At 43.4% G+C, this 19,939-nt stretch overlaps 2 protein-coding genes across 4 annotated transcripts in view; one reads left to right on the plus strand and one right to left on the minus strand.

The window, feature by feature from the left end:
* Positions 1 to 211: 211 nt before the first annotated feature.
* Positions 212 to 5,982, minus strand: LOC146187700 (uncharacterized). Its single transcript, XM_084603437.1, has 2 exons — positions 5,897 to 5,982; positions 212 to 1,579 (listed from the first exon to the last, which is right to left on the minus strand). The coding sequence occupies exons 1-2, from the start codon at positions 5,980 to 5,982 to the stop codon at positions 217 to 219; spliced, it is 1,449 nt and encodes a 482-aa protein (XP_084459563.1). The 3' UTR covers positions 212 to 216.
* A 1,048-nt stretch (positions 5,983 to 7,030) lies between these two features.
* LOC146187701 (nuclear distribution protein nudE-like 1) overlaps positions 7,031 to 19,939 on the plus strand; it is a 189,713-nt gene continuing 176,804 nt past the window's right edge. For 2 of the 3 annotated variants that reach the window (XM_084603497.1, XM_084603499.1), the window contains exon 1: positions 7,031 to 7,283. The gene's annotated coding sequence lies outside the window, so the exon portion shown is untranslated. The remainder of the gene's footprint in view (positions 7,284 to 19,939) is intronic. The other variant, XM_084603498.1, reaches the window with a different exon arrangement.

Genomic DNA, 19,939 nt, shown 5'->3' on the forward strand with positions numbered 1-19,939 from the left:
CCATTCAACCGGAAGTTTTGATGACAAGAGAGATTTTTTAAACAACACAAAAAGAAACTTCGCAATTATTTCGGCATAGCGTCGCAAAAATACATTAGGTAAATTATCAGGACCAGAAGAAGTTTTAGGCTTCAATTCTAAAAGCAAAGCAAATACACCAGGGAGGCTAACAAAGTCCACCTCCGATACAGGAAAATATGACGCTCTTTGTACACATTATATACCTGCTTCAGAGAATACGCTGTGAAAAAAAGAATTAAAATTACGTGCAATGTCAATCGGATCAGTCAGTGTATCTCCCTCCGATGTTATTTTTGAGATATGTTTCTTGCTATCACTCAGGAAGTTCCAAAATTTACTTGGGTCATTTTTAACAAAATTGGGTAACGTTGTGTTAAAGTACAAGTCCTTTGACTCACGAACCGCACGTTCAAGATTATTTTTAAGCGTTTCAATCTGACTTAACTGGCGGTTCTTTTTCTTAGATCTTTTTAGTTTTCGCTTCAGTTGAATAATCTTCCGCGTCATCCAAGGTGTGCGTTTGTGAACTTTTTTGTATTTATTTGGAACGAAGGTATTTAGACAGTATTGACACATTTCGACGAATCGCTCCCACAGCTTGCAGACATCATTTTCATCGAAACTGGATAAACAAGTTTCCATATGTTCAATCACTGCGGCATCATCAGCCCTAGAATAATCCTTGAAAGATCGTACGTGACTGACTTTTTTGTTGAGGGAAGGGAACTTAACTAAATCTATCGACACGCTTACCAGGTGATGGTCTGAAATGCCTGTTTCAACTGACACAGTATGCATAGAATATTGACGGCTAGCAAAAACTAGGTCTAGTATAGAGGAAGATGTACCTTGCACACGAGTAGGTTGATTTACAATTTGAGCTAAATCATGAGTAAGCATGATATCAAACATAACGTCTGCACTGCTCCCAGATTTAGTACCGCCCTGGAAACGGTCCCAGCACACGTCTGGAAGATTGAAGTCACCTATTAGCAGTATTTTCCTGTCTCGGAAATAAGACAGGTGATGCTGTAGCTTAATAAGATAGTCGGGTGTGGCATCTGGTGGCCTGTAGCAAGCGTACAGGATAAAAGAATGACCCCAGCAAGAAATTTTCATGCAAAGGCATTCAAGGTCAGGAACGTCATATACGAGGTCGCATTCTACAGAGTCTTTCAAGAGAACGGCTACGCCGCCACCCCTTGAGGTCCTATCCTTGCGAACGACTTTATAATGAGGAGGAAATACCAGGTCATCTGCTAAGTCGTCACGTAACCAAGTTTCCGTCAGGACTGATATGTGTGGGTCGAACTGCAGCAGTTTAATTTCAAGCGAGTCTTTCTTGTTTGCAACGCTGCGTGCGTTAATGTTAACTATTCTCAAGCATTTTTTACTAAATTGGCTCGTGTTACTATGGCAAATCAAGCTATCTGTGTTAGTGAAGAAAGAAGCTGAGTTAGATGAACTGCTCACTTTTTCGGTGAGCGGTTTCGCAGCTGCGAGCAACTTCGCGTCACGGGCCGATTTGCGGTGACCTCGTCGTTTTTTTGAACCCTCACTTTATCATTTTTTTCGCAGTCCCATACGTAAGGGATATTATTGATATATAACTTATCAAAAACCGAGGAAACCCGTTCTTTTTTATCTCGATTCAGCTTCGCGCTGTCCCATAGTTTCTTTCTTAGTTCACGAACTTTCTTTGAAAAGTCTTCGCCAATTGAATAATCTTTTCCCTTTATTTATTTATTTATTTATTTATGAATACTGCAATCCCATGCGGGATTTTAGCAGGGTGGGATACATCCTTATAGACAATAACATAGGCAACAACAACAAGAATACAAAGTTCAATAAGAGGCGGAAACAACAAACAAAGTAAGTCATGGCAAAACAGATGGTTGTAATGATTACACAAAACCGGACAGATTAAGGCGTGAACAAAATAAGTTTACAGATGGCTGTGAAACAGTGTCATTGTCTAATTTATTCCATTCGGTGATAGTCCTGGGAAAGAAAGAATATTTGAAGCAGTTATTGCGAGTGGAATAAGCAGCTATTGTTAGGGCGTGTCTTTGTCTTGTGGCATATCCTGTAGAGAAAGAAATTATATGTGACACGTCAACTTTGTAATCACCCTTTATCAACTGAAATAGAAATTTTAGGCGCAGTGCTCTGTTCCTTTCGGTAAGAGAAGGAAGTTTGGCCTTTGCTAAAAGTGTTGTCATTGAGGTGCGCCCAAAGCTATTGTAAATAAAACGGACTGCCCTCTTCTGCAAATTTTCAATCATATTGGTGTGTTTTTGTGTATAGGGATACCAGATAATAGAGGCGTATTCTATGCTTGGAAGGACAATGGTTTTATAAGCCATTAACCGGACAGTGGGTGTGGATAGTTTTAATGCTCGTCTTAGAAAAAAGAGTTTTTGATTAGCATTACTTTCTACGTATTTAATATGATTTGTCCAGCTAAGATCTTTTGAAATCCAAAGACCGAGGTATTTAAACTGCTCAACTTCAGATAGAAAAATATTCCGGGCTGAATACCTGAAATGAAGAGGGTTCTTTTTATGGGTTATTTTCATAAATACTGTTTTCTCAAAATTAACCTCCATTTGCCATTCTTCACACCATGAAACAGCTCTTTGAAATGATTCATTTAGCTTTAACTGATCATTAGCGCTGTTAATTTCAGAATAAATGACGCAATCGTCGGCGTACAGGTTAATCTTAACATCAATGTTTTTTGTAATATCATTGAGAAAAATCAAGAATAAAAGAGGTCCAATAACAGAGCCTTGCGGCACGCCGGAGTCAACTGAAACCTTCGAAGAACTCTGATTCTTAAAAGAAACATATTGTTGTCTGTTCGAAAGATAGCAAGAGATCCAATTAATGAGCTGTGGGTTTGCTAATATTTTATCTAACTTAAATAGTAACTTTTTATGTGAAACTTTGTCAAAAGCTTTTGCAAAGTCCATAAAGATTGCATCGATTTGTTTACCTGAATTTATTGTAGCTGCGAAATCATGTACGGTAATAGCTAACTGTGTGGACGTGGAAAAACCTCTTCTGAAACCATGTTGAGCGCTTGATAGAATGTTGTACTTGTCAAGAAATTCAGAAATATGTTTGTGTATTATATGCTCAAGAAGCTTACATGATGTTGAAGTTAATGAAATGGGGCGGTAATTTGTAATTTGATTTTTCTTACCACTCTTATGGAGAGGCTTTATTTTTGCTGTTCTCCAGTCTCTTGGAACTTGACTGTTACACAAAGACTTAGAGAACAAAGCACATAAATACTTTGAAGTCCAGGGAGCATAACGTTTCAGAAAATCATTGGGAATGCCATCTGGCCCGGGTGATTTTTTAACCTCTAGATTTAAAAGTAGATTGAGTATGCCTTGTTCAGTGATGTTAATGTCATGTATTGGTGGATATGAATTATAGAAGTTTGATAGAATGCCATTGTCTTTAGTGAAAACAGACTTGAAATGGGAATTAAAAGCACTTGCAATTTGACAACCATCTTCACATTCAACACCATTAATTTCAAACACTTCATTCGTTCTACATGTAGGTGTAATCAGCCTCCAGAATCTCTCGGGGGACGATGAAATGAAATTGGGAAGTTTTACACCATAGTATTGATGTTTGTCAAAAGCTACTTGTGCCTTTAGCTGAAAAGAAATTTCAGAAATTTTCTTCAGTAGTGCAGGTAGATCCTTAGCAGTACCTTTCTTATGCTTTAAACGCTTAAGTTGCCTTTTCAGTTGCAAAGTCCCACGAGAAATCCAAGGGTTCCGACTTTTCTTTTTTAAAATTTGAGGAACAAAATGATCAATGCAATGGTTTATGAGGCACTTAAATCTTTCCCACAAAACATGAATATCATCGGTGTTGTTCAAAAAGGACTCAAACTCAAAAGATAGCATATCTATTATTGACACATCATCTGCACGCGAGAAATTGGGCACGGATATTTTCATAGGCTGCTTACGTAGAGAGACATCGGAAAGCGTTAATAACACAGCCTGGTGATCTGAAATACCAGGGAGAACTTCACAGGTGCTGTTTGTTCCAATTGCTCCACTTATGAAGAATATATCGAGTATTGATCTCGAGTTAGTTGTTATTCTCGTAAAATTTTCAACGACTTGAAGTAGATCAAACTCAAACGCTATGTCTATCATCATTTCGCCACATTTATCTCCCCGAACATTTTGTGAGAAGGAAAGCCAGTCTACGTATGGCAGGTTAAAATCTCCGGCCAAAATAATCCGATCACCAGGCTTCACATGTTCAATCATATAGTTTCTAAGACCATCTAGTACTTCATGGGAAGAGTTAGGTGGCCTATAAATAGCACCTATAATATACCTAATGTTGTCATGATAGGCTTTGCAGAATATTCCCTCGACGTTTTGTATGTCGGGCATTCTTGCCATCGTTAGACAGGCTTTGAAAAGGACACCCCCCCCACCCCCTTTGCTACCACGATCTTTTCTATGGATATAGTAACCGCGAGGCACAAATTCGCTATCGTAAACGCTTTTGCTTAACCATGTCTCCGTTAATATAGCAATGTCCGGGTCACAGGCTTCCAAGAGTCCTTCTAATTCTGTGCATTTATTAACAACGCTCCTACAGTTCACGTTCAGGATTTTCAGTACGCGAGTGTCACGCATATTCCGTCAAACTGCCATTTTTCTTTACTTTGACTCGCATGCCCTTTACATCATCCCAGTAATAAAGCACACCATTTAAACTGAGCTTGTCGTAAACTAGCTTTACTTTTGCTTTGTCGCCCCTTTCTTTTTCTGAGCTCTTCCACAGGTTTTTGCGCTTTTCACGAATTCTAAGCGAGAAATCTTCTGAAATAGACTCATTAGAGCCCTTCAGCTTGTGTGCAGCCGCTAATACCGACATCTTTTCACGATGATCGAGGAATTTCAAAATTACAGGTCGGTCTTGATTTGCATCGTTTTTTCGCCCAAGTCGGTGACATCTTTCAATGCTTGATGCTTTTATCTCTAGCTTAGTTTCGAAAAGCACACCCACTGTGTTCAGGAGTTCTTGAGGTGTTTCGGTGCAAGGTTCTTTTATTCCATAAATAATTAGATTATTCCTGCGACTAAAATTTTCCAAGTTATCTATTTTACTTGTTAGGGAAGCTAGTGCAGATTCAATTTCGTTCATATTTTCTTCCATATCTTTTACTTGAGCAGTTACCATACTAAATGCGTTAACCTGTCGCTCCACACCATCGACACGTTCCTTTCCGTTTCTTTCCGTTCTTGAGTATCGCAGTTTTATGTGTAATGTCTAAAAGCTTTATGATTACAGGACGTGTTTTGTCAATATCCGGCTTACCTAACCTATGTATCCGCTCAATAGGGACAGGGTTGAGTCCTAAAATATCATGAAAAATATCTTTGTTTACGATTTCTTCAAGTGATTCATTTGTTTCCTCTTCAGTTTCCGGGATGCCATAAATGATCAAATTTGACCTCCTACTATAATTCTCAAGCTGCTCAACCCTTTCTTCAAGCCTTTCAATCGTTGTACTCATACAACTAACCTGTTCTTGGCAGAACGTTACTTGGCTTTCAAGCCTGGACAGGGCATCTAATTTGTTCTCTATATTTAGTAATCTGTTCTCTTTTATATCCTTTATGTCAACTGCGATTTCATTAAGTTGTTGCAAAATTAGGGTCATGTCAGGGCCGGGGTTCGATTCAATGTCACCTGCTAACAATAATAATTTCCTCAGACAAAATGTAAAAACCTCTAGCAAGCAGCAAAACCAAGGGCACGGCAGCACCAACAGGAATAGGTCATTAGAACGGAAGCATTTTCCGTACTTTTTGCTCACCTGCACAAGGTAGACAAACGGATTAGTGCTCCGCATTCTGTCGATGCTGCCATGCCCAGTGGCTGCGAAACAAGCGGGAGCCCCATTTATAGCTTGAGTGCACTGTGATGCCCCCCTGCAGTCCAGGTTCCTGGCAATCAGCACGTGTTGCCGAAAAACGATGATACAGACGCCAAGATTCCAATGCTGGTGGGCGTATTTCTTGATCGATGTCTTGATGTGTTGAAAGATGGACATGCGCAGAGAGGTTCAGCACGCTGATGTCCGGACAGCCACCGTTGAAACATCCGAGAAGGCCACATAGCTGCACAAGGTAGACAAACGGATTAGTGCTCCGCATTCTGTCGATGCTGCCATGCCCAACTTAGCTAAGCGTCCGAAGAAGTTAAGATGAAACTATAGCGTGAATGAAAACGCCGGCGACAGCGCTCTGTTGCTCGCACACATGGTCCTTGGAGCCTAGAATGTGCGTCTAGTACAGTCCTCCATGCAAGCGCAATTGTTTGCACAAAATCCTCAGAAGTCTTCATTACAACACGGCACGGCGGTAGCTTCAGCAGAATAATAGGGTATAAAAAGCAGCTTCTACATCGGCTCAGGGGCATGCGCACAAAACTTCGCTCACGAAAAAAAAAAAAAAATCGTATCTGTGGCTATGTCAACAACTCGGCTTCGAATTCAATATTACGTCTAAACTGAAATCAAAGACTAAAGAGCGGCATCGCATGTACAAGGCACCTGACAATGAGCATGCAGCGAATGCATTTCGAAGCGCACGGGCGCGCGCGTCGTCTGCTCCGTCTGCAGTGGCACTCCGCTTCACCGCAGCGCCACCGCAGCGATCATTTAGCGGCCGCCTCCGTCGCACGCGGCGGACGAGAGACTGGCAATATTTCTAGGGACCCTACCGAAAGGCTTCTCCCGCGGCACCACCACGGAACTTTACGGAACTGGTGGCCAAACGGCCTAACCTCCAGAAAGAATGTGCAATAAAACCCATGCGGATGAAGTTTTCTGTCTATTATTTTTACGTTCTTGCTTACTTTTTGTTTATATTCAAACGCCTAATGTTTGATTCCATCTTGATTCCTTCGTCTTCTTGCGCCCTCTCTTACACTAGGTGAAAAATTGCGCGGCTGAGCAATTCTAGGCCGTGAGTGAAACCGTGAAACCAAGGAGGATAACATGGATGGGCCGAAATTTTCAGTGGTTCGCTGTCCCCCGATTTTGTGAGGATTGCGAAGTGCTGACCGTTTTGTGATCGTGTTCACCCAGTTGTAAATCGCAGTGCTTCTCTTACACCTTGACGCCGCCGCTGCATGCCGATTTCGGGCAGTCGCTGGCGTAGTGGGCACCGACCTCGACGCTACCTGGCCTGGGCTCACAGGTACGGCCTTCTCTCCTTCCGGCCCCGCACCGTGTTGGGGCTTTATTCTAGGAAGTGTCACGCTTTGTTGCGACGAGCGAGGCACCGCTTTTTCTCTCGGTCACCTCAGTTTTGTCGCCACTCCTTTGCGCCACACTCCGTTTGAATGGGCATTCGCAGCTCGCGTCCGTCTAGGAGGCTGCTCGGGCAGGCTGTGTTGCCTTTATTTTTCTTTCGTTCAGTGTGTACTCAGAGCCATCCGTGTTCTGACCAGCGTCAGCTGTTTTGAAGCGGCTTTGTCGGCGCAAGCGCAGAACACCATCGGGCTTAGGGGCAGAAACCTGCCATTTGTCGCCCTCTCGCGCATGCAACGCCTTGGACCGAAGGGTAGATTATTGAATGGAACAAAATGTAGCGCACCAAGGCAGTACGGAGAAAGAAAACACAGTGCTGTGTGTGTCTTTCTCCGTCCTGTCTGGTGCGCTACATTTTGTTTCATTCAACGTAGGACCAAGAACGCGGTGGGCGTACGAAGGAAGGAAACAGACGGGGCAAAAGCCCAACTGTGTGCGACACCTGATTCTATTGCCCAACCCTATCCGTTGCGCCGCCTGGGGAAATCTCGTGCGAAAGCCAGAAAAATGTGCTCTCGAAATGCTTGCCTGTTGGGGAGGAACTCGTGCTGTCCTTGTACCTTGCGCATCCTGAAGGTTGTCCTTGTGTGTTCTGGCCACCGTGACCGTGGTGCCAGACGTGCTACTAGTGCGGCTAGAGTACTGTTGATGTGCACTAGGACGCTTCTTTTGTTGTCGTTGTCCTCCGACGTTTTAGTAAACGCCACTGATGGCGTTGAAGAAGTCCTCATTGCACTGTTGAGCACCTATACTGCTATATTAGTGCCTTTCCAATTGGAGGCGAAAAGCGAGCGTGCTGTGCGGTTTAGTGCATGTTAAAAAACCCCAGGTGGTCGAAATTTCACTTGGCGTCTACGGCGTCTCTCGTAGCTTTTAGCAGTGTTGAGGTGTGTTCTCAAAGGAATAGGCTGCAATACTGCAATCAAGTACACTCCTTCTATGGCCTGTGAGGCATTGCATGCATCAAGTATTGTGTCGTTCTCCCGCCCTGGTCCTCGTTTTTGGTGCTGACGACGTCATGAAGCTGTTTTATTTATGCAGAACACCCTGTGTCTAAAGGTATGGTGGCTACTAAAGGTACGGCCGACGTATCCATTCGATTCTCGTAAAGATACGGCGGACGTCGATATACAGGCTGGACAGTAATGTATATTGCGCAAAAAGACGAGACAAAGAGGAGAAGTGGACAACGACGGCGCAGAACTGACAACTGAATTTATTCGAAGAACGGAAGAGTATATATATAAGTACACACACTTGTTGTACCCACATGAGCATAGTCAAAAATGCATAAAAATCTATATCAACACAGTAAAACTCCCCCCATCACACGCACGTGGTGAAAACTGCCGACGCACTAACGATTGTGCAGCATGGTCATCTCATTTTCTGTCAATGCGACGGACGTTTTACTAACACAAACATTTTGCTTTCGGTTAATATGGAACGCCTCGGCGATTTCTCGAGTAGTCTGGTCTTTATGAAGAAACAATATATTAGTATCAACGAAGAAAGGTACACACTCACACGCGTTACAATGTTTTGCTAAGTTAGTATCATTCTTTTTTAAGGACTGCGCATGCTCCATCAGCCTAATGTTGATGCAACGGCCTGTCTGCCCAATATACGTACGGCCACAGGACAATGGTATTTGGTATACTACACCCATCCTACAACTAATGAAACTCTTGGCGTGATTGACCTGGCATCTGTTCTTACTTCTTGTGCCCCCCAGCTTTCTTTGAACCGCTGCACCTACCTTGCCAATCTTATTAGGGGCTGAAAACAACACCTGTACGCCATATTTTGCGCCTACTTTTTTAAACCGATGTGATAATGCATGTATATAAGGCACAACTGCAATTTTATTTCTTTCATTTTTTCTTTCTATCTGTCCGGAACACTTCAGAGAACGCAGAACCTTATCAGCACTAGCTACAAGCACTGAGTCTGGATAACCAGCCTCCCTACATCTATTAGCTTGGATTTCAAGGCTATTATACATTTGATGTGCACAAGACTTATTGACAGCCATCCTAAAACAAGCTGTTACTATTCCAGATTTAACAAGTTTGGAGTGACATGACTTGTAGTTTAAAAGAGGCTTTAAAGAGGTGTAAAGCCTCTTTTAAACTACAAGTCATGTCACTCCAAACTTGTTAAATCTGGAATAGTAACAGCTTGTTTTAGGATGGCTGTCAATAAGTCTTGTCCAAGCTAATAGATGTAGGCAGGCTGGTTATCCAGACTCAGTGCTTGTAGCTAGTGCTGATAAGGTTCTGCGTTCTCTGAAGTGTTCCGGACAGATAGAAAGAAAAAATGAAAGAAATAAAATTGCAGTTGTGCCTTATATACATGCATTATCACATCGGTTTAAAAAAGTAGGCGCAAAATATGGCGTACAGGTGTTGTTTTCAGCCCCTAATAAGATTGGCAAGGTAGGTGCAGCGGTTCAAAGAAAGCTGGGGGGCACAAGAAGTAAGAACAGATGCCAGGTCAATCACGCCAAGAGTTTCATTAGTTGTAGGATGGGTGTAGTATACCAAATACCATTGTCCTGTGGCCGTACGTATATTGGGCAGACAGGCCGTTGCATCAACATTAGGCTGATGGAGCATGCGCAGTCCTTAAAAAAGAATGATACTAACTTAGCAAAACATTGTAACGCGTGTGAGTGTGTACCTTTCTTCGTTGATACTAATATATTGTTTCTTCATAAAGACCAGACTACTCGAGAAATCGCCGAGGCGTTCCATATTAACCGAAAGCAAAATGTTTGTGTTAGTAAAACGTCCGTCGCATTGACAGAAAATGAGATGACCATGCTGCACAATCGTTAGTGCGTCGGCAGTTTTCACCACGTGCGTGTGATGGGGGGAGTTTTACTGTGTTGATATAGATTTTTATGCATTTGTGACTATGCTCATGTGGGTACAACAAGTGTGTGTACTTATATATATACTCTTCCGTTCTTCGAATAAATTCAGTTGTCAGTTCTGCGCCGTCGTTGTCCACTTCTCCTTTTTGTCTCGTCTTTTTGCGCAATATACATTACTGTCCATCATGGTTCACCAACTCGCCCAATCAGCCGTTCTTCTACAGATATACAGGCTCATGGCTATATGCACGTCGAACGCGGCCACATTCCGCTTGCTACGCGTGAATGAATCTTATGCTCTATGATATCAGCTAGCCGCGACTCTCGATGAGGTGCTACGAAGAGTGCATCCGTTCTAACATAAATCACGGTCTTCACTTAGGGTTGTGTACGGCAAGCATCGCTGTCACGCATATAGCTGCAGGCGATGCTACGTACTGCACCAGCTCCACCAGCTGGCATCGAGATACGCACATTCACGAGCAGCTTTCGCTTCGCACTAAACTATCACCTCGATCTGCCCGTGATGCGAGCGAGCTATTCCTAGCATTTACGCTGTCTTAGATCGACCTCCGAAGATCTAGCGCCGGCACAACACACACACACCTCGCCGTGCAGAACATTCGGCAGTCTAATGTATGTGAAATGGCATTATGCTCGTTCCTCACATGCAGACCGAGGAAACAGGATGTTTCTAGCTAAATTCTTCGTTTAAATTCTACCTCAGAGCCGTGGCAGAAGACATGCCGAATCTACTAGAGGCCTGCGCTGCTACTGCGGCGAGCTGCACATCGACTCGTCGAGGGGAAGACCTACTGCACCGCACCGCAAGAGTGCACAACCGGAAAGCCGGGAGTGCGAATGATCCGAATACCCTGTGAACAGCAATGTTCTTTGGTATTTAGGAGAAGACTAGACCGAAGTGCTTAGCCTGCATCTTTTTCTTGTCGTTGAATTTTGCGTACATGTAGTTTAAACCCCCGCATGCTCGAGGTTAGCGTGACCCGACTGAACGGCCGCGCAGCTTTGAAACGATGGGGTCGATATGCATGCATCGCCGGACTTAGGTACGCGGTAGAAAATGTGCGCTGCACATTTCGTTGCAGAAGCTGACTCTTGGAATTTTGCGGAGTGTGCCATGCAAGCGATCGTTGCTACAGCCACACATCCATGTTCCAACGGCTGGCCTACACCGAGGCGCATAAATGTTCAACCGTGGACGTATCAATGATCGAAGAGAGGACAGATTTTCACAATATTGGGCGCAAAATCGATAGCTACCAGTGCTCAGTGTTAGAGAAATTCTGCCTTGATCATGCGCAATTCAGTGTTTCAGGTGTGGTCAGTAGCTATAAGTTTGAACAGTTCGCCTGTCAAGTCAGCGGCGCCAGCGATGGACCGGCGGAGCGATTTTCCACGCTACACCGCTGTCTTGCTAGAAAGCCTACTTAGGCGGCGTTTGACATTCAGCTGGTTTTTGTGGGCCCCGTAATTGAAAGCAACGCCTTCAGAAACGCGTTAAATGTTAAAAAATGTATTCTCTTCAACAGTTTCACTCCAGGCTGTCAAAGCAGGCGGACGTTGATAAAACAGTTGAGCACTCCAGTCTTTAGAAATCTGTAGAATCGCCTTCAGTTTGTAAAATTATTGGAATAGGTCACTTTCCGATCGCTGAAACATAGACCTTCATGACAGCGCTGTCACGTGAATAAGGAGCACACCAGACCGAAAGCTTGTCTCATATAACATGCTAACCAAGGTATACCTTACAGCATTGTGTTGATTTTTATGGTGCATAAGCGACTAATGCTGCCATGCACCAAGAACAAGGTTTAATGTATTTATTTTGTGTGTTATGACTAAAATGTTTTTTAGGATGTAGCTTGTTTAGGAACATTTTAGGAAACCAAAAATGCAGGAAATTTGCACGTCTCTCCTAGGATCATGCTGGGATGGAAAGGGATCTGTTGCAAAATTGTACAAAATGTTTCCTCATATTTTCTCGACTCTGGTGCACGTGTAAGATATGGTTTATTGTTAGTTCATCTCCACACTCCTTGCATATTGGTTTGTCCTCTTTCATAAGTATGAAGCTGTGTGTGAGGTGTGGGTGTGTGCTTTGTGAAGATGACCTAAAATGGCCTCCATGTTGCGTTTTTGATTACTGCATGATTTCCATTCCTTAATGACAGGTTTGACAAGTATAGTTTGTAGTTTATTTCAATGTTTCAAAAATCCTGCCATTTCACTCTCACTTTTCTTTGTACAAGCTTCTTCTGGTATCTTCATGCAGCATATTCACCCTCTGTAATTTAGCATTGCGTCAAGGTAACCTGGTTACCTTGACCTTCCCAGAAGCAGGAGACGCCTGCTTCTGGGAAAGAGAGCAATGGTTAGCCTTGACCGCCTAGTAAAGAGCAGAGACATTAGTCTGCCAACCAAGATCCGTATAACTCGTGCTATGGTCTTTCCAGTTGTGATGTATGGATGCGAGAGTTGGACTTTGAAAAAGGCTGACTGCCGAAGAATTGACGCGTTTGAATTGTGGTGCTGGCGAAGACTCTTGAGAGTTCCTTGGACTGCCAGAAGATCAAATCAGTCGATATTGTCGACCATAAACCCAGACTGCTCATTGGAGGGTCTAATTCTAAAGTTAAAGCTCAGCTACTTTGGTCATCTGATGAGAAGAGAGGAGTCGCTGGAGAAAGATTTGATGTTGGGAAAGGTTGAGGTTCGCCGGAGAAGGGGTAGGCAGCGAACGCGATGGTTAGATGGCATCCTCGAGGCACTGCAGATGAATTTATGTGATGTTAGGAAGATGGTGGGAGACCGGAAGGCGTGGCGTGACATGGTCCATAGGGTCACGAAGAGTCGGACACAACTAACGACTGAACTGAACTGAACCTGGTTATTTCTTTTCATCACCTTTCAAGACAACTGTCCCGATTTCATAAAGTGTAGGGTTTCTGACGACAGAAACTTCTTGGAAGTCATAGAAATAAATGAGATCCACAATCATGAGCTATCTAGGGTATGCATATACATGTCCATCGCTCAGTGGAATGGTGTCAGTACGCTGTTAGAACAGGTCTTGTGGTAACAACAACCATTGTCTGAGGTGGTCCTTTAATGGGCATTGAAATGCTATGTAACTACAGGTACTGATAGAACTCTTGATCATGTTATGTGATGATGCGATCCTTGCATGCATATAGGTATACATTTCAGTGCACCACTTGACCATTTGCCACCTGTTTGTGTGAAAATGTATTTTTCATGCATGTTAACTAGTATTTAACAGATGACCCCTGTGCACAAGCCAAAAGTGCCACGAGCCAAATGTCACGAGGCCACACGACATGGCAGGAGCTGTTAAGTCAAGCTTACAAAGTTATATTTGAAATATGTTCTGGGAGATTTCAGCTCCAATTAAGAAAGATTAAGGCTTACAGAGGTCTATGCCAGGTTGTCTATCACCTAACAGGGCAGCCTACGACCGTATGCTAATGAGTATATCTAAGATAACAGAGACATGGATTAAGGAATTAGTAATTGTTTGTAGCAAAGGGCATGTAAATTAACGGGAATCCACAGTGGGATCTGCAGACAAGAACCATTAGCGCTGGCACACCAGGAGTCTCCCTAATTTTTTTTTCTGCTCAAAGCTTGTCATTTCCTTCGTTCTTCCAGATGAGAAAGATGTGAAAATGATAGCATCGAAAATTCCAGAGACCATCGTTAACAAGTATGCTGATCCCAACAGCGTAAAAAGGAACTTCAGAAAAGATGGGTGACTAGTAATGCTGGCAACAGTTGAAGCTGAGTGGAAAGGCATGAAATTGAAATGCAACATATGCAGAGATATGTTGCGAGACGACCAGTCTGTGGTGTGCGACATCTGTCTCCGGTAGTTTCATCAAGTGATTGGCCAAAGCAGATGGGGCTTGTGGTTTTGTGATAAGTGCAGTGTAGTAGCATAGATGCAACCTTGCCCATTAATAATTGGAGTGGAGTAAGTGCATTGTTTTGTTTTTGTAAGATGTTCATGGTTTCCATGCAAACATTATGAGAAATTTTTTCCTAGAGAATGTTTGCTGAAATGTGAGTATAATGTGCAATAAAACTAGTGTTTTCTTGCTATTTACTTTTCCTTGTATACATTAGTTCTGTGAAGAAAACCACAGGCTAGAAGGGAATGTAATAGCATGCATTTTGATACTTGGCCCCGTTGTGCTGGCTCAGTAGTTAGAGTGCTTGGCTGCTGAACCGAAAGGTGCAGGTTTGGTTCCAGCCACAGCAGGGGCATTTCAATAGAGGCGAAACAATAGGCCGTCATGCACCGTGCTGTGTCTGCATGGAAAAGAACCTCAGGTGGTCGAAATTATACCGGAGCCCACAACTATTGTGTTCCTCATAGCCATAGTTATTTTGGGATGCTAAACCAGATATATATCACATCATACTCTGAGTAAGATGCTATTCATGGTCAGTTAATCATACACTAAATGATCATTTTTTTCTGCATGGTACAGCAGCTGTTGTACAATTTTACTTTAGCCTTCATGAAGAATATCACACTGGCTCCACATGGCCTTCTGTTGACCCTTGATATGCATCACAATCACACACCCGAGTATGCATTTGTCTAAGGGCACCTCTGCATGCAAGGAGGGAACCGTTTCTTTCCATTTGTCAGAACTGAAATGCACAATCCACATAATTTCTGTAATTCAACTGCCTGCTATTTGAACTGCCTAGCATTGATGCAAGTTTCAAAGAACTGCAATTAGCAAATTAATCCAAGCAGGAAACCATGCCAAGAACTGCTTCGATTTCATCTTTAACAACTGTTTGAGAACTAAAATTAGCCAAATGTTGCAAAACATAGATGAGAGGTTACAAAATCTAAAAAACAATGCAGCCTACCTGTGTCATGTAGGGTTTCACATCCTAAAGTGACATATGTTCAGTTCAGTTCAGTCGTTCAGTCGTGTCCGACTCTTCGTGACCCTATGGACCATGTCACGGCACGCTTTCCGGTCTCTCACCATCTTCCTAACATCTCATAACTTCATCTGCAGTGCCTCGAGGATGCCATCTAACCATCGCGTTCGCTGCCTACCCCTTCTCCGGCGACCCTCAACCTTTCCCAACATCAAATCTTTCTCCAGCGACTCCTCTCTTCTCATCAGATGACCAAAGTAGCTGAGCTTTAACTTTAGAATTAGACCCTCCAATGAGCAGTCTGGGTTTATGGTCGACAATATCGACTGATTTGATCTTCTGGCAGTCCAAGGAACTCTCAAGAGTCTTCGCCAGCACCACAATTCAAACGCGTCAATTCTTCGGCGGTCAGCCTTTTTCAAAGTCCAACTCTCGCATCCATACATCACAACTGGAAAGACCATAGCACGAGTTATACGGATCTTGGTTGGCAGACTAATGTCTCTGCTCTTTACTAGGCGGTCAAGGCTTACCATTGCTCTCTTTCCCAGAAGCAGGCGTCTCCTAATTTCATGGCTGCAGTCTCCTTCCGAGGTAACATATGTGACATATGTAGCTATGAAAAATACCGTAGTGGAGAGCTCCAGACTAATTTGACTGCCCGGGCTTTGTACTTTGCGTTGACATCTTGCAGGAAACAGAAGCATTTGCATTTCACCTGCACCAAAGAGCGACTGCCATCACTGGCATTAAACATCACGATCTTGGGGCAAGTAGCGGAACGTGCCACTAAGATGTCGCAGCGTCTACGTACATGCTATACACGTCAACCTTTCTAGCATTAAAGCTGTCACATGCATGGCAGATATTCATGTTCAGCTTTGGACTGACAAGTTTAAAAGTGTACTATTTGTGTTAGTCTAGCATGAAAAACAAAGGAAACTAAGGAAAAACGAAAAAAAAAAAAAATGAACATATGTTGAAAAAGCACTAGTCATTAACACATAAAGCATATTCGTTCCTTTATTATGATAAAGTGGTTTTCAACAATAGTACAAAGCCTGAACATTTAGGAAGGTGCTGTGACAGGCAGCTATTTTATAGAAACCTGAACCATTTCACCTGTAGTAATGCGCATCCCGGCGGTGTGGGCTGGGCACTTATTTTTCGGTCCACTCCAACATGCGAAAACTGCATCATGTGCATTCCCATTTTCCGTGTTTTGAGCTCTGTAGTGCAGGCTAACAAATTGTCGATGACTTATTTTCGTCTGACTGTTGCACAGTGCGTGTAAATAAATTACCACTGCACCTAATAAACACTGACATGCACGTGCAACATCGCCGATCATAAACGAACACACTGATGTCCGTCCGGACATCGGCGCACTCATCACAGCACTCTTCGTAGTCTCACACAGCACTCTAGTAGGACGTAATCCGTACATCACAGCATCTCACGGTAAACACAAACCACACCTCCAACAAACACGAATGACGCGATGCTTGGGCTAGAGACACTCGGGCGGCACCCAGATTTTTCATCGCCGCTTGTATATGTACTACGTAGAACTTGCAGCACCAAACCTCAATGCGAGCAGAACGCATCTCATCACAGATGGAAGTGAGGAAACTTTGAAGAATCAAAACTACATAACGACCGTCGTAGACGTTAATCCACATGATAACGAGGACCAAATGAGCGGGCGTGCGGGCCGCGGGCTGGCCGTCAACACAGCGATTACATGTGCTTGCGCTCTGGTCGTGCTTGCCACCCTGCCACGGTCCAACTGACGTAAACCTATCATCATGCCATCACGTAGTAATCACCCATTCTAGGCACTGTTCTTGCCACTGTACTATTTATAATTTCACATTTCACGCATGCAGTATGTAATACTTCTTGCACCTCGCACATCTCATACCAACTTCGATTTGGCTACATATGGCTACCATGTTGTTGCTACAACCAATCTGGGGATCTCGGATCCGTCCGGCTTTCCCGACAGATCCCAAGGCCCATATCAGAGAAAAATGCGTTGGGTTCGTCGGAAGAACCCTACCGATCGGGTCCGTCCGCCGTACCTCTGAAAAATATTTCCCGGATCCGTCCGTCGTATCCCGAAGAAAAACGCACCGGGTCCGTCGGACGTACCCTTAAGACCATCGATCGGGTCCGTCCGACGTACCTTTAGCCACAGCCTTAATTATATCCACCAATTATATATCTGCCTCCTGTGCTTGCTGTTTACTGTACTGATGTCACAACTGCAACACTTGTGCTCATACCTCCTCTTGTCTGATTTCACACATAGCCCTTATTAAGGTGAAAGCCTTTATTGCCTCATCATTGCCGTCAGCAAAAGTCACGCTTTTGTGGTGGCTCTGATTGGTCGAGATGCGATGACGTCATGTTGGTCTCGACCAATCAGAGTACCACCACAGTATGCCTGCCTTATATGATGCCAATCAATGATCAATTACTAATTAAAGACTAATTAAATAATTAATATATTTACTGGCTTGTGACTAAATAATAATAATTACTGAATAATAACTAATTATGACTACAAATAAAAAATTAGTGCCAGTTGCGTGATTAATTAATTACTAATTAATGCCGCGCACCCGGTAAAATCAACCATACAACAATAAATGTTGAACAACTGCGAAGATACAAGGAGCGCGATCTCGTCGCTGCCAAGCAGAATTCACTGAATAAATGCACTCGCAGAATGTGAAAGAGTAGTCACTCGCTTTACTCATAGCAGCATTCATCGCTACATGCGCAACAGTCACATAGCAGAATGCAGCACTCAGGCTTCCACCTTTCATCACTTTAGTCGCTGAAGTGTCCTCAAAGTTTTTGTTTATTTCTCCCCGACATTGCAGTGCAGTTCTTGGGTGCTGTAGGCAGTAAGGAAGTGGAACATGAACAAAGGAAAGAGTTTAGGAATTGGCGATGATCAGTTGGTCATGAGGTATTTTATTCTTTGTTGTATAAAAAAGGGAGAATCTGCGTATTACCTCTCAGAACAATAGCTTAGGTTTTGGCAGTGCCTGTGAATTGCCATGATTTATGAAAAACCTTTAGATCTCCTGGAAACTGCTTATTGAATGCACTGCTTGTGTCAGGAAAAGTTTGGTTTAACTAGGTTGAGGGTTCAGCAACAAAAATTGCAAAGGTGCAAAATTTCATAGAAATACATTGTGCACAAGGTAGTAGCTTTGTACATGTGGAAGCCCCCCATCCTTTCGGTGATGATGGCTGCCGCTTTGTGAGGCAAGTTGTGCAGAACTTAGATTCAGGCTTCTCACTATAGGGAGCCTGCACTGTCCAGGGGGTGCGCTTAAAATCGGACACCCAGCGCCGCCTGGTTTCAAAATGAGCAAGCGTATAGTAAGACGGAGCACACCGCTCGTCGTACCGTGGCTGCGCTCATCGGCGGATTTGGAGCTTTCTATTTCGTACGTAATGCTTTTGTCGCAGGTTTAATGTTGTGAAGAAGTTGGTTTCCTTTTTAATTGCTTGAAGGTGCCACCGGACCTCCTCAGTGGCATGCCAGCTTGGCGATGAGCCGCGGCGCTGCTGGAATATGGAAGCTAGAGAGTCGCTACGCGTAGGTTTGAAACGGTTGTGAGTTCAGTCTTTCTTTTTTTTTTCTTGCTATTTGGCGCTTGCAAAGTACAGCGTCTCTGTACTGTGAATTACGGGCACACTTTCTGGCAAATAATATTGTCTTGCTATGAAGCATCACTAGTGGCGGGTAAATATATCACAGCAAAATGAAACGACCTCCCTGCTATATTAACATTCAGTATGATTTGGCAATACTGCGCGTGTTAAGAGCATTGAACGCATGCAGTACTTACCTACTGCCAATTTGAGGAATAGTAATGATTCAACTAGCTTCGTGATGAGACAGTTTGTCAATTAAATTGGTGCCTCGTGTGTCACAAGATATAATGCACTGTTATTAGGGCGATGTCGTTGAACACTTCTGTAGGGAAACAAAGGCCTGCTGTCGCGTTTCGGTACTTGCCTATTTACATCAACGAACGCCAAGCAACTGATGGGTTTATTTGACCGAGATCTGTTGGGAAGCATGCATCTAAAAGGCTCACGCTGCTAGCACTGTAAAAAGTTAAGTGGCCGCAATTGTCCTGTTCATAAATGTTGGCCGGAAATTATCGGTGCCCTACAATATGAGAGCGTTGGGGAGAGTTGTCATACTTTCAATCTCCTTAGTCTAAACCAGTGCTCTCTATCTTAATAGCTAAGAATGAACTACATCGTAGGATGGGATTAGTATTGGGGATGGTTAATGACAAAAAAAACTATGAACTTTAAACAACAAATTTGCTATGCTTTGTTCCTTGCACAAGATGAAAATTGTATCAGGCACCATTTAACGGTGGGATGTGTGTGGATACACTGACGTATCCTCCACCTCACTTCCTCGTTCCACCCACCCCGTGTGCCGACTGCGACTGGAGATTGGCGTATCTATACTATTTCGTGCCCAAATAAACAACTCGAGCACTCATGGTCAGTTATCAGCATGTCATTCATAGTGAAGCAGCTAGATCGTGCAGCGCAAGTTGTGGATTGAATATGAAGAATAGCTACATATTTATTTGTAGGTGTGCTGAAACAAATATTGCATGAATATTTTCAGCTGTACTTCAGCCTCAAAAATAAAAAAGCGCTTTCTCTGACGC

This window comes from Amblyomma maculatum, chromosome 5, assembly GCF_055883805.1.
Source record: "Amblyomma maculatum isolate TAMU_Amacu chromosome 5, ASM5588380v1, whole genome shotgun sequence".
Taxonomy (NCBI): domain Eukaryota; kingdom Metazoa; phylum Arthropoda; class Arachnida; order Ixodida; family Ixodidae; genus Amblyomma; species Amblyomma maculatum.

What these genes read in the sequence shown, in the direction of transcription:
- LOC146187700 (XM_084603437.1), bottom strand. Translation starts at nt 5,982, where the DNA reads ATGGGGCTCCCGCTTGTTTCGCAGCCACTGGGCATGGCAGCATCGACA. An exon ending in CGTTTGTCTACCTTGTGCAG is followed by an intron (nt 1,580 to 5,896) that starts GTGAGCAAAAAG and finishes AAAATGATAAAG; the next exon opens with TGAGGGTTCAAAAAAACGAC.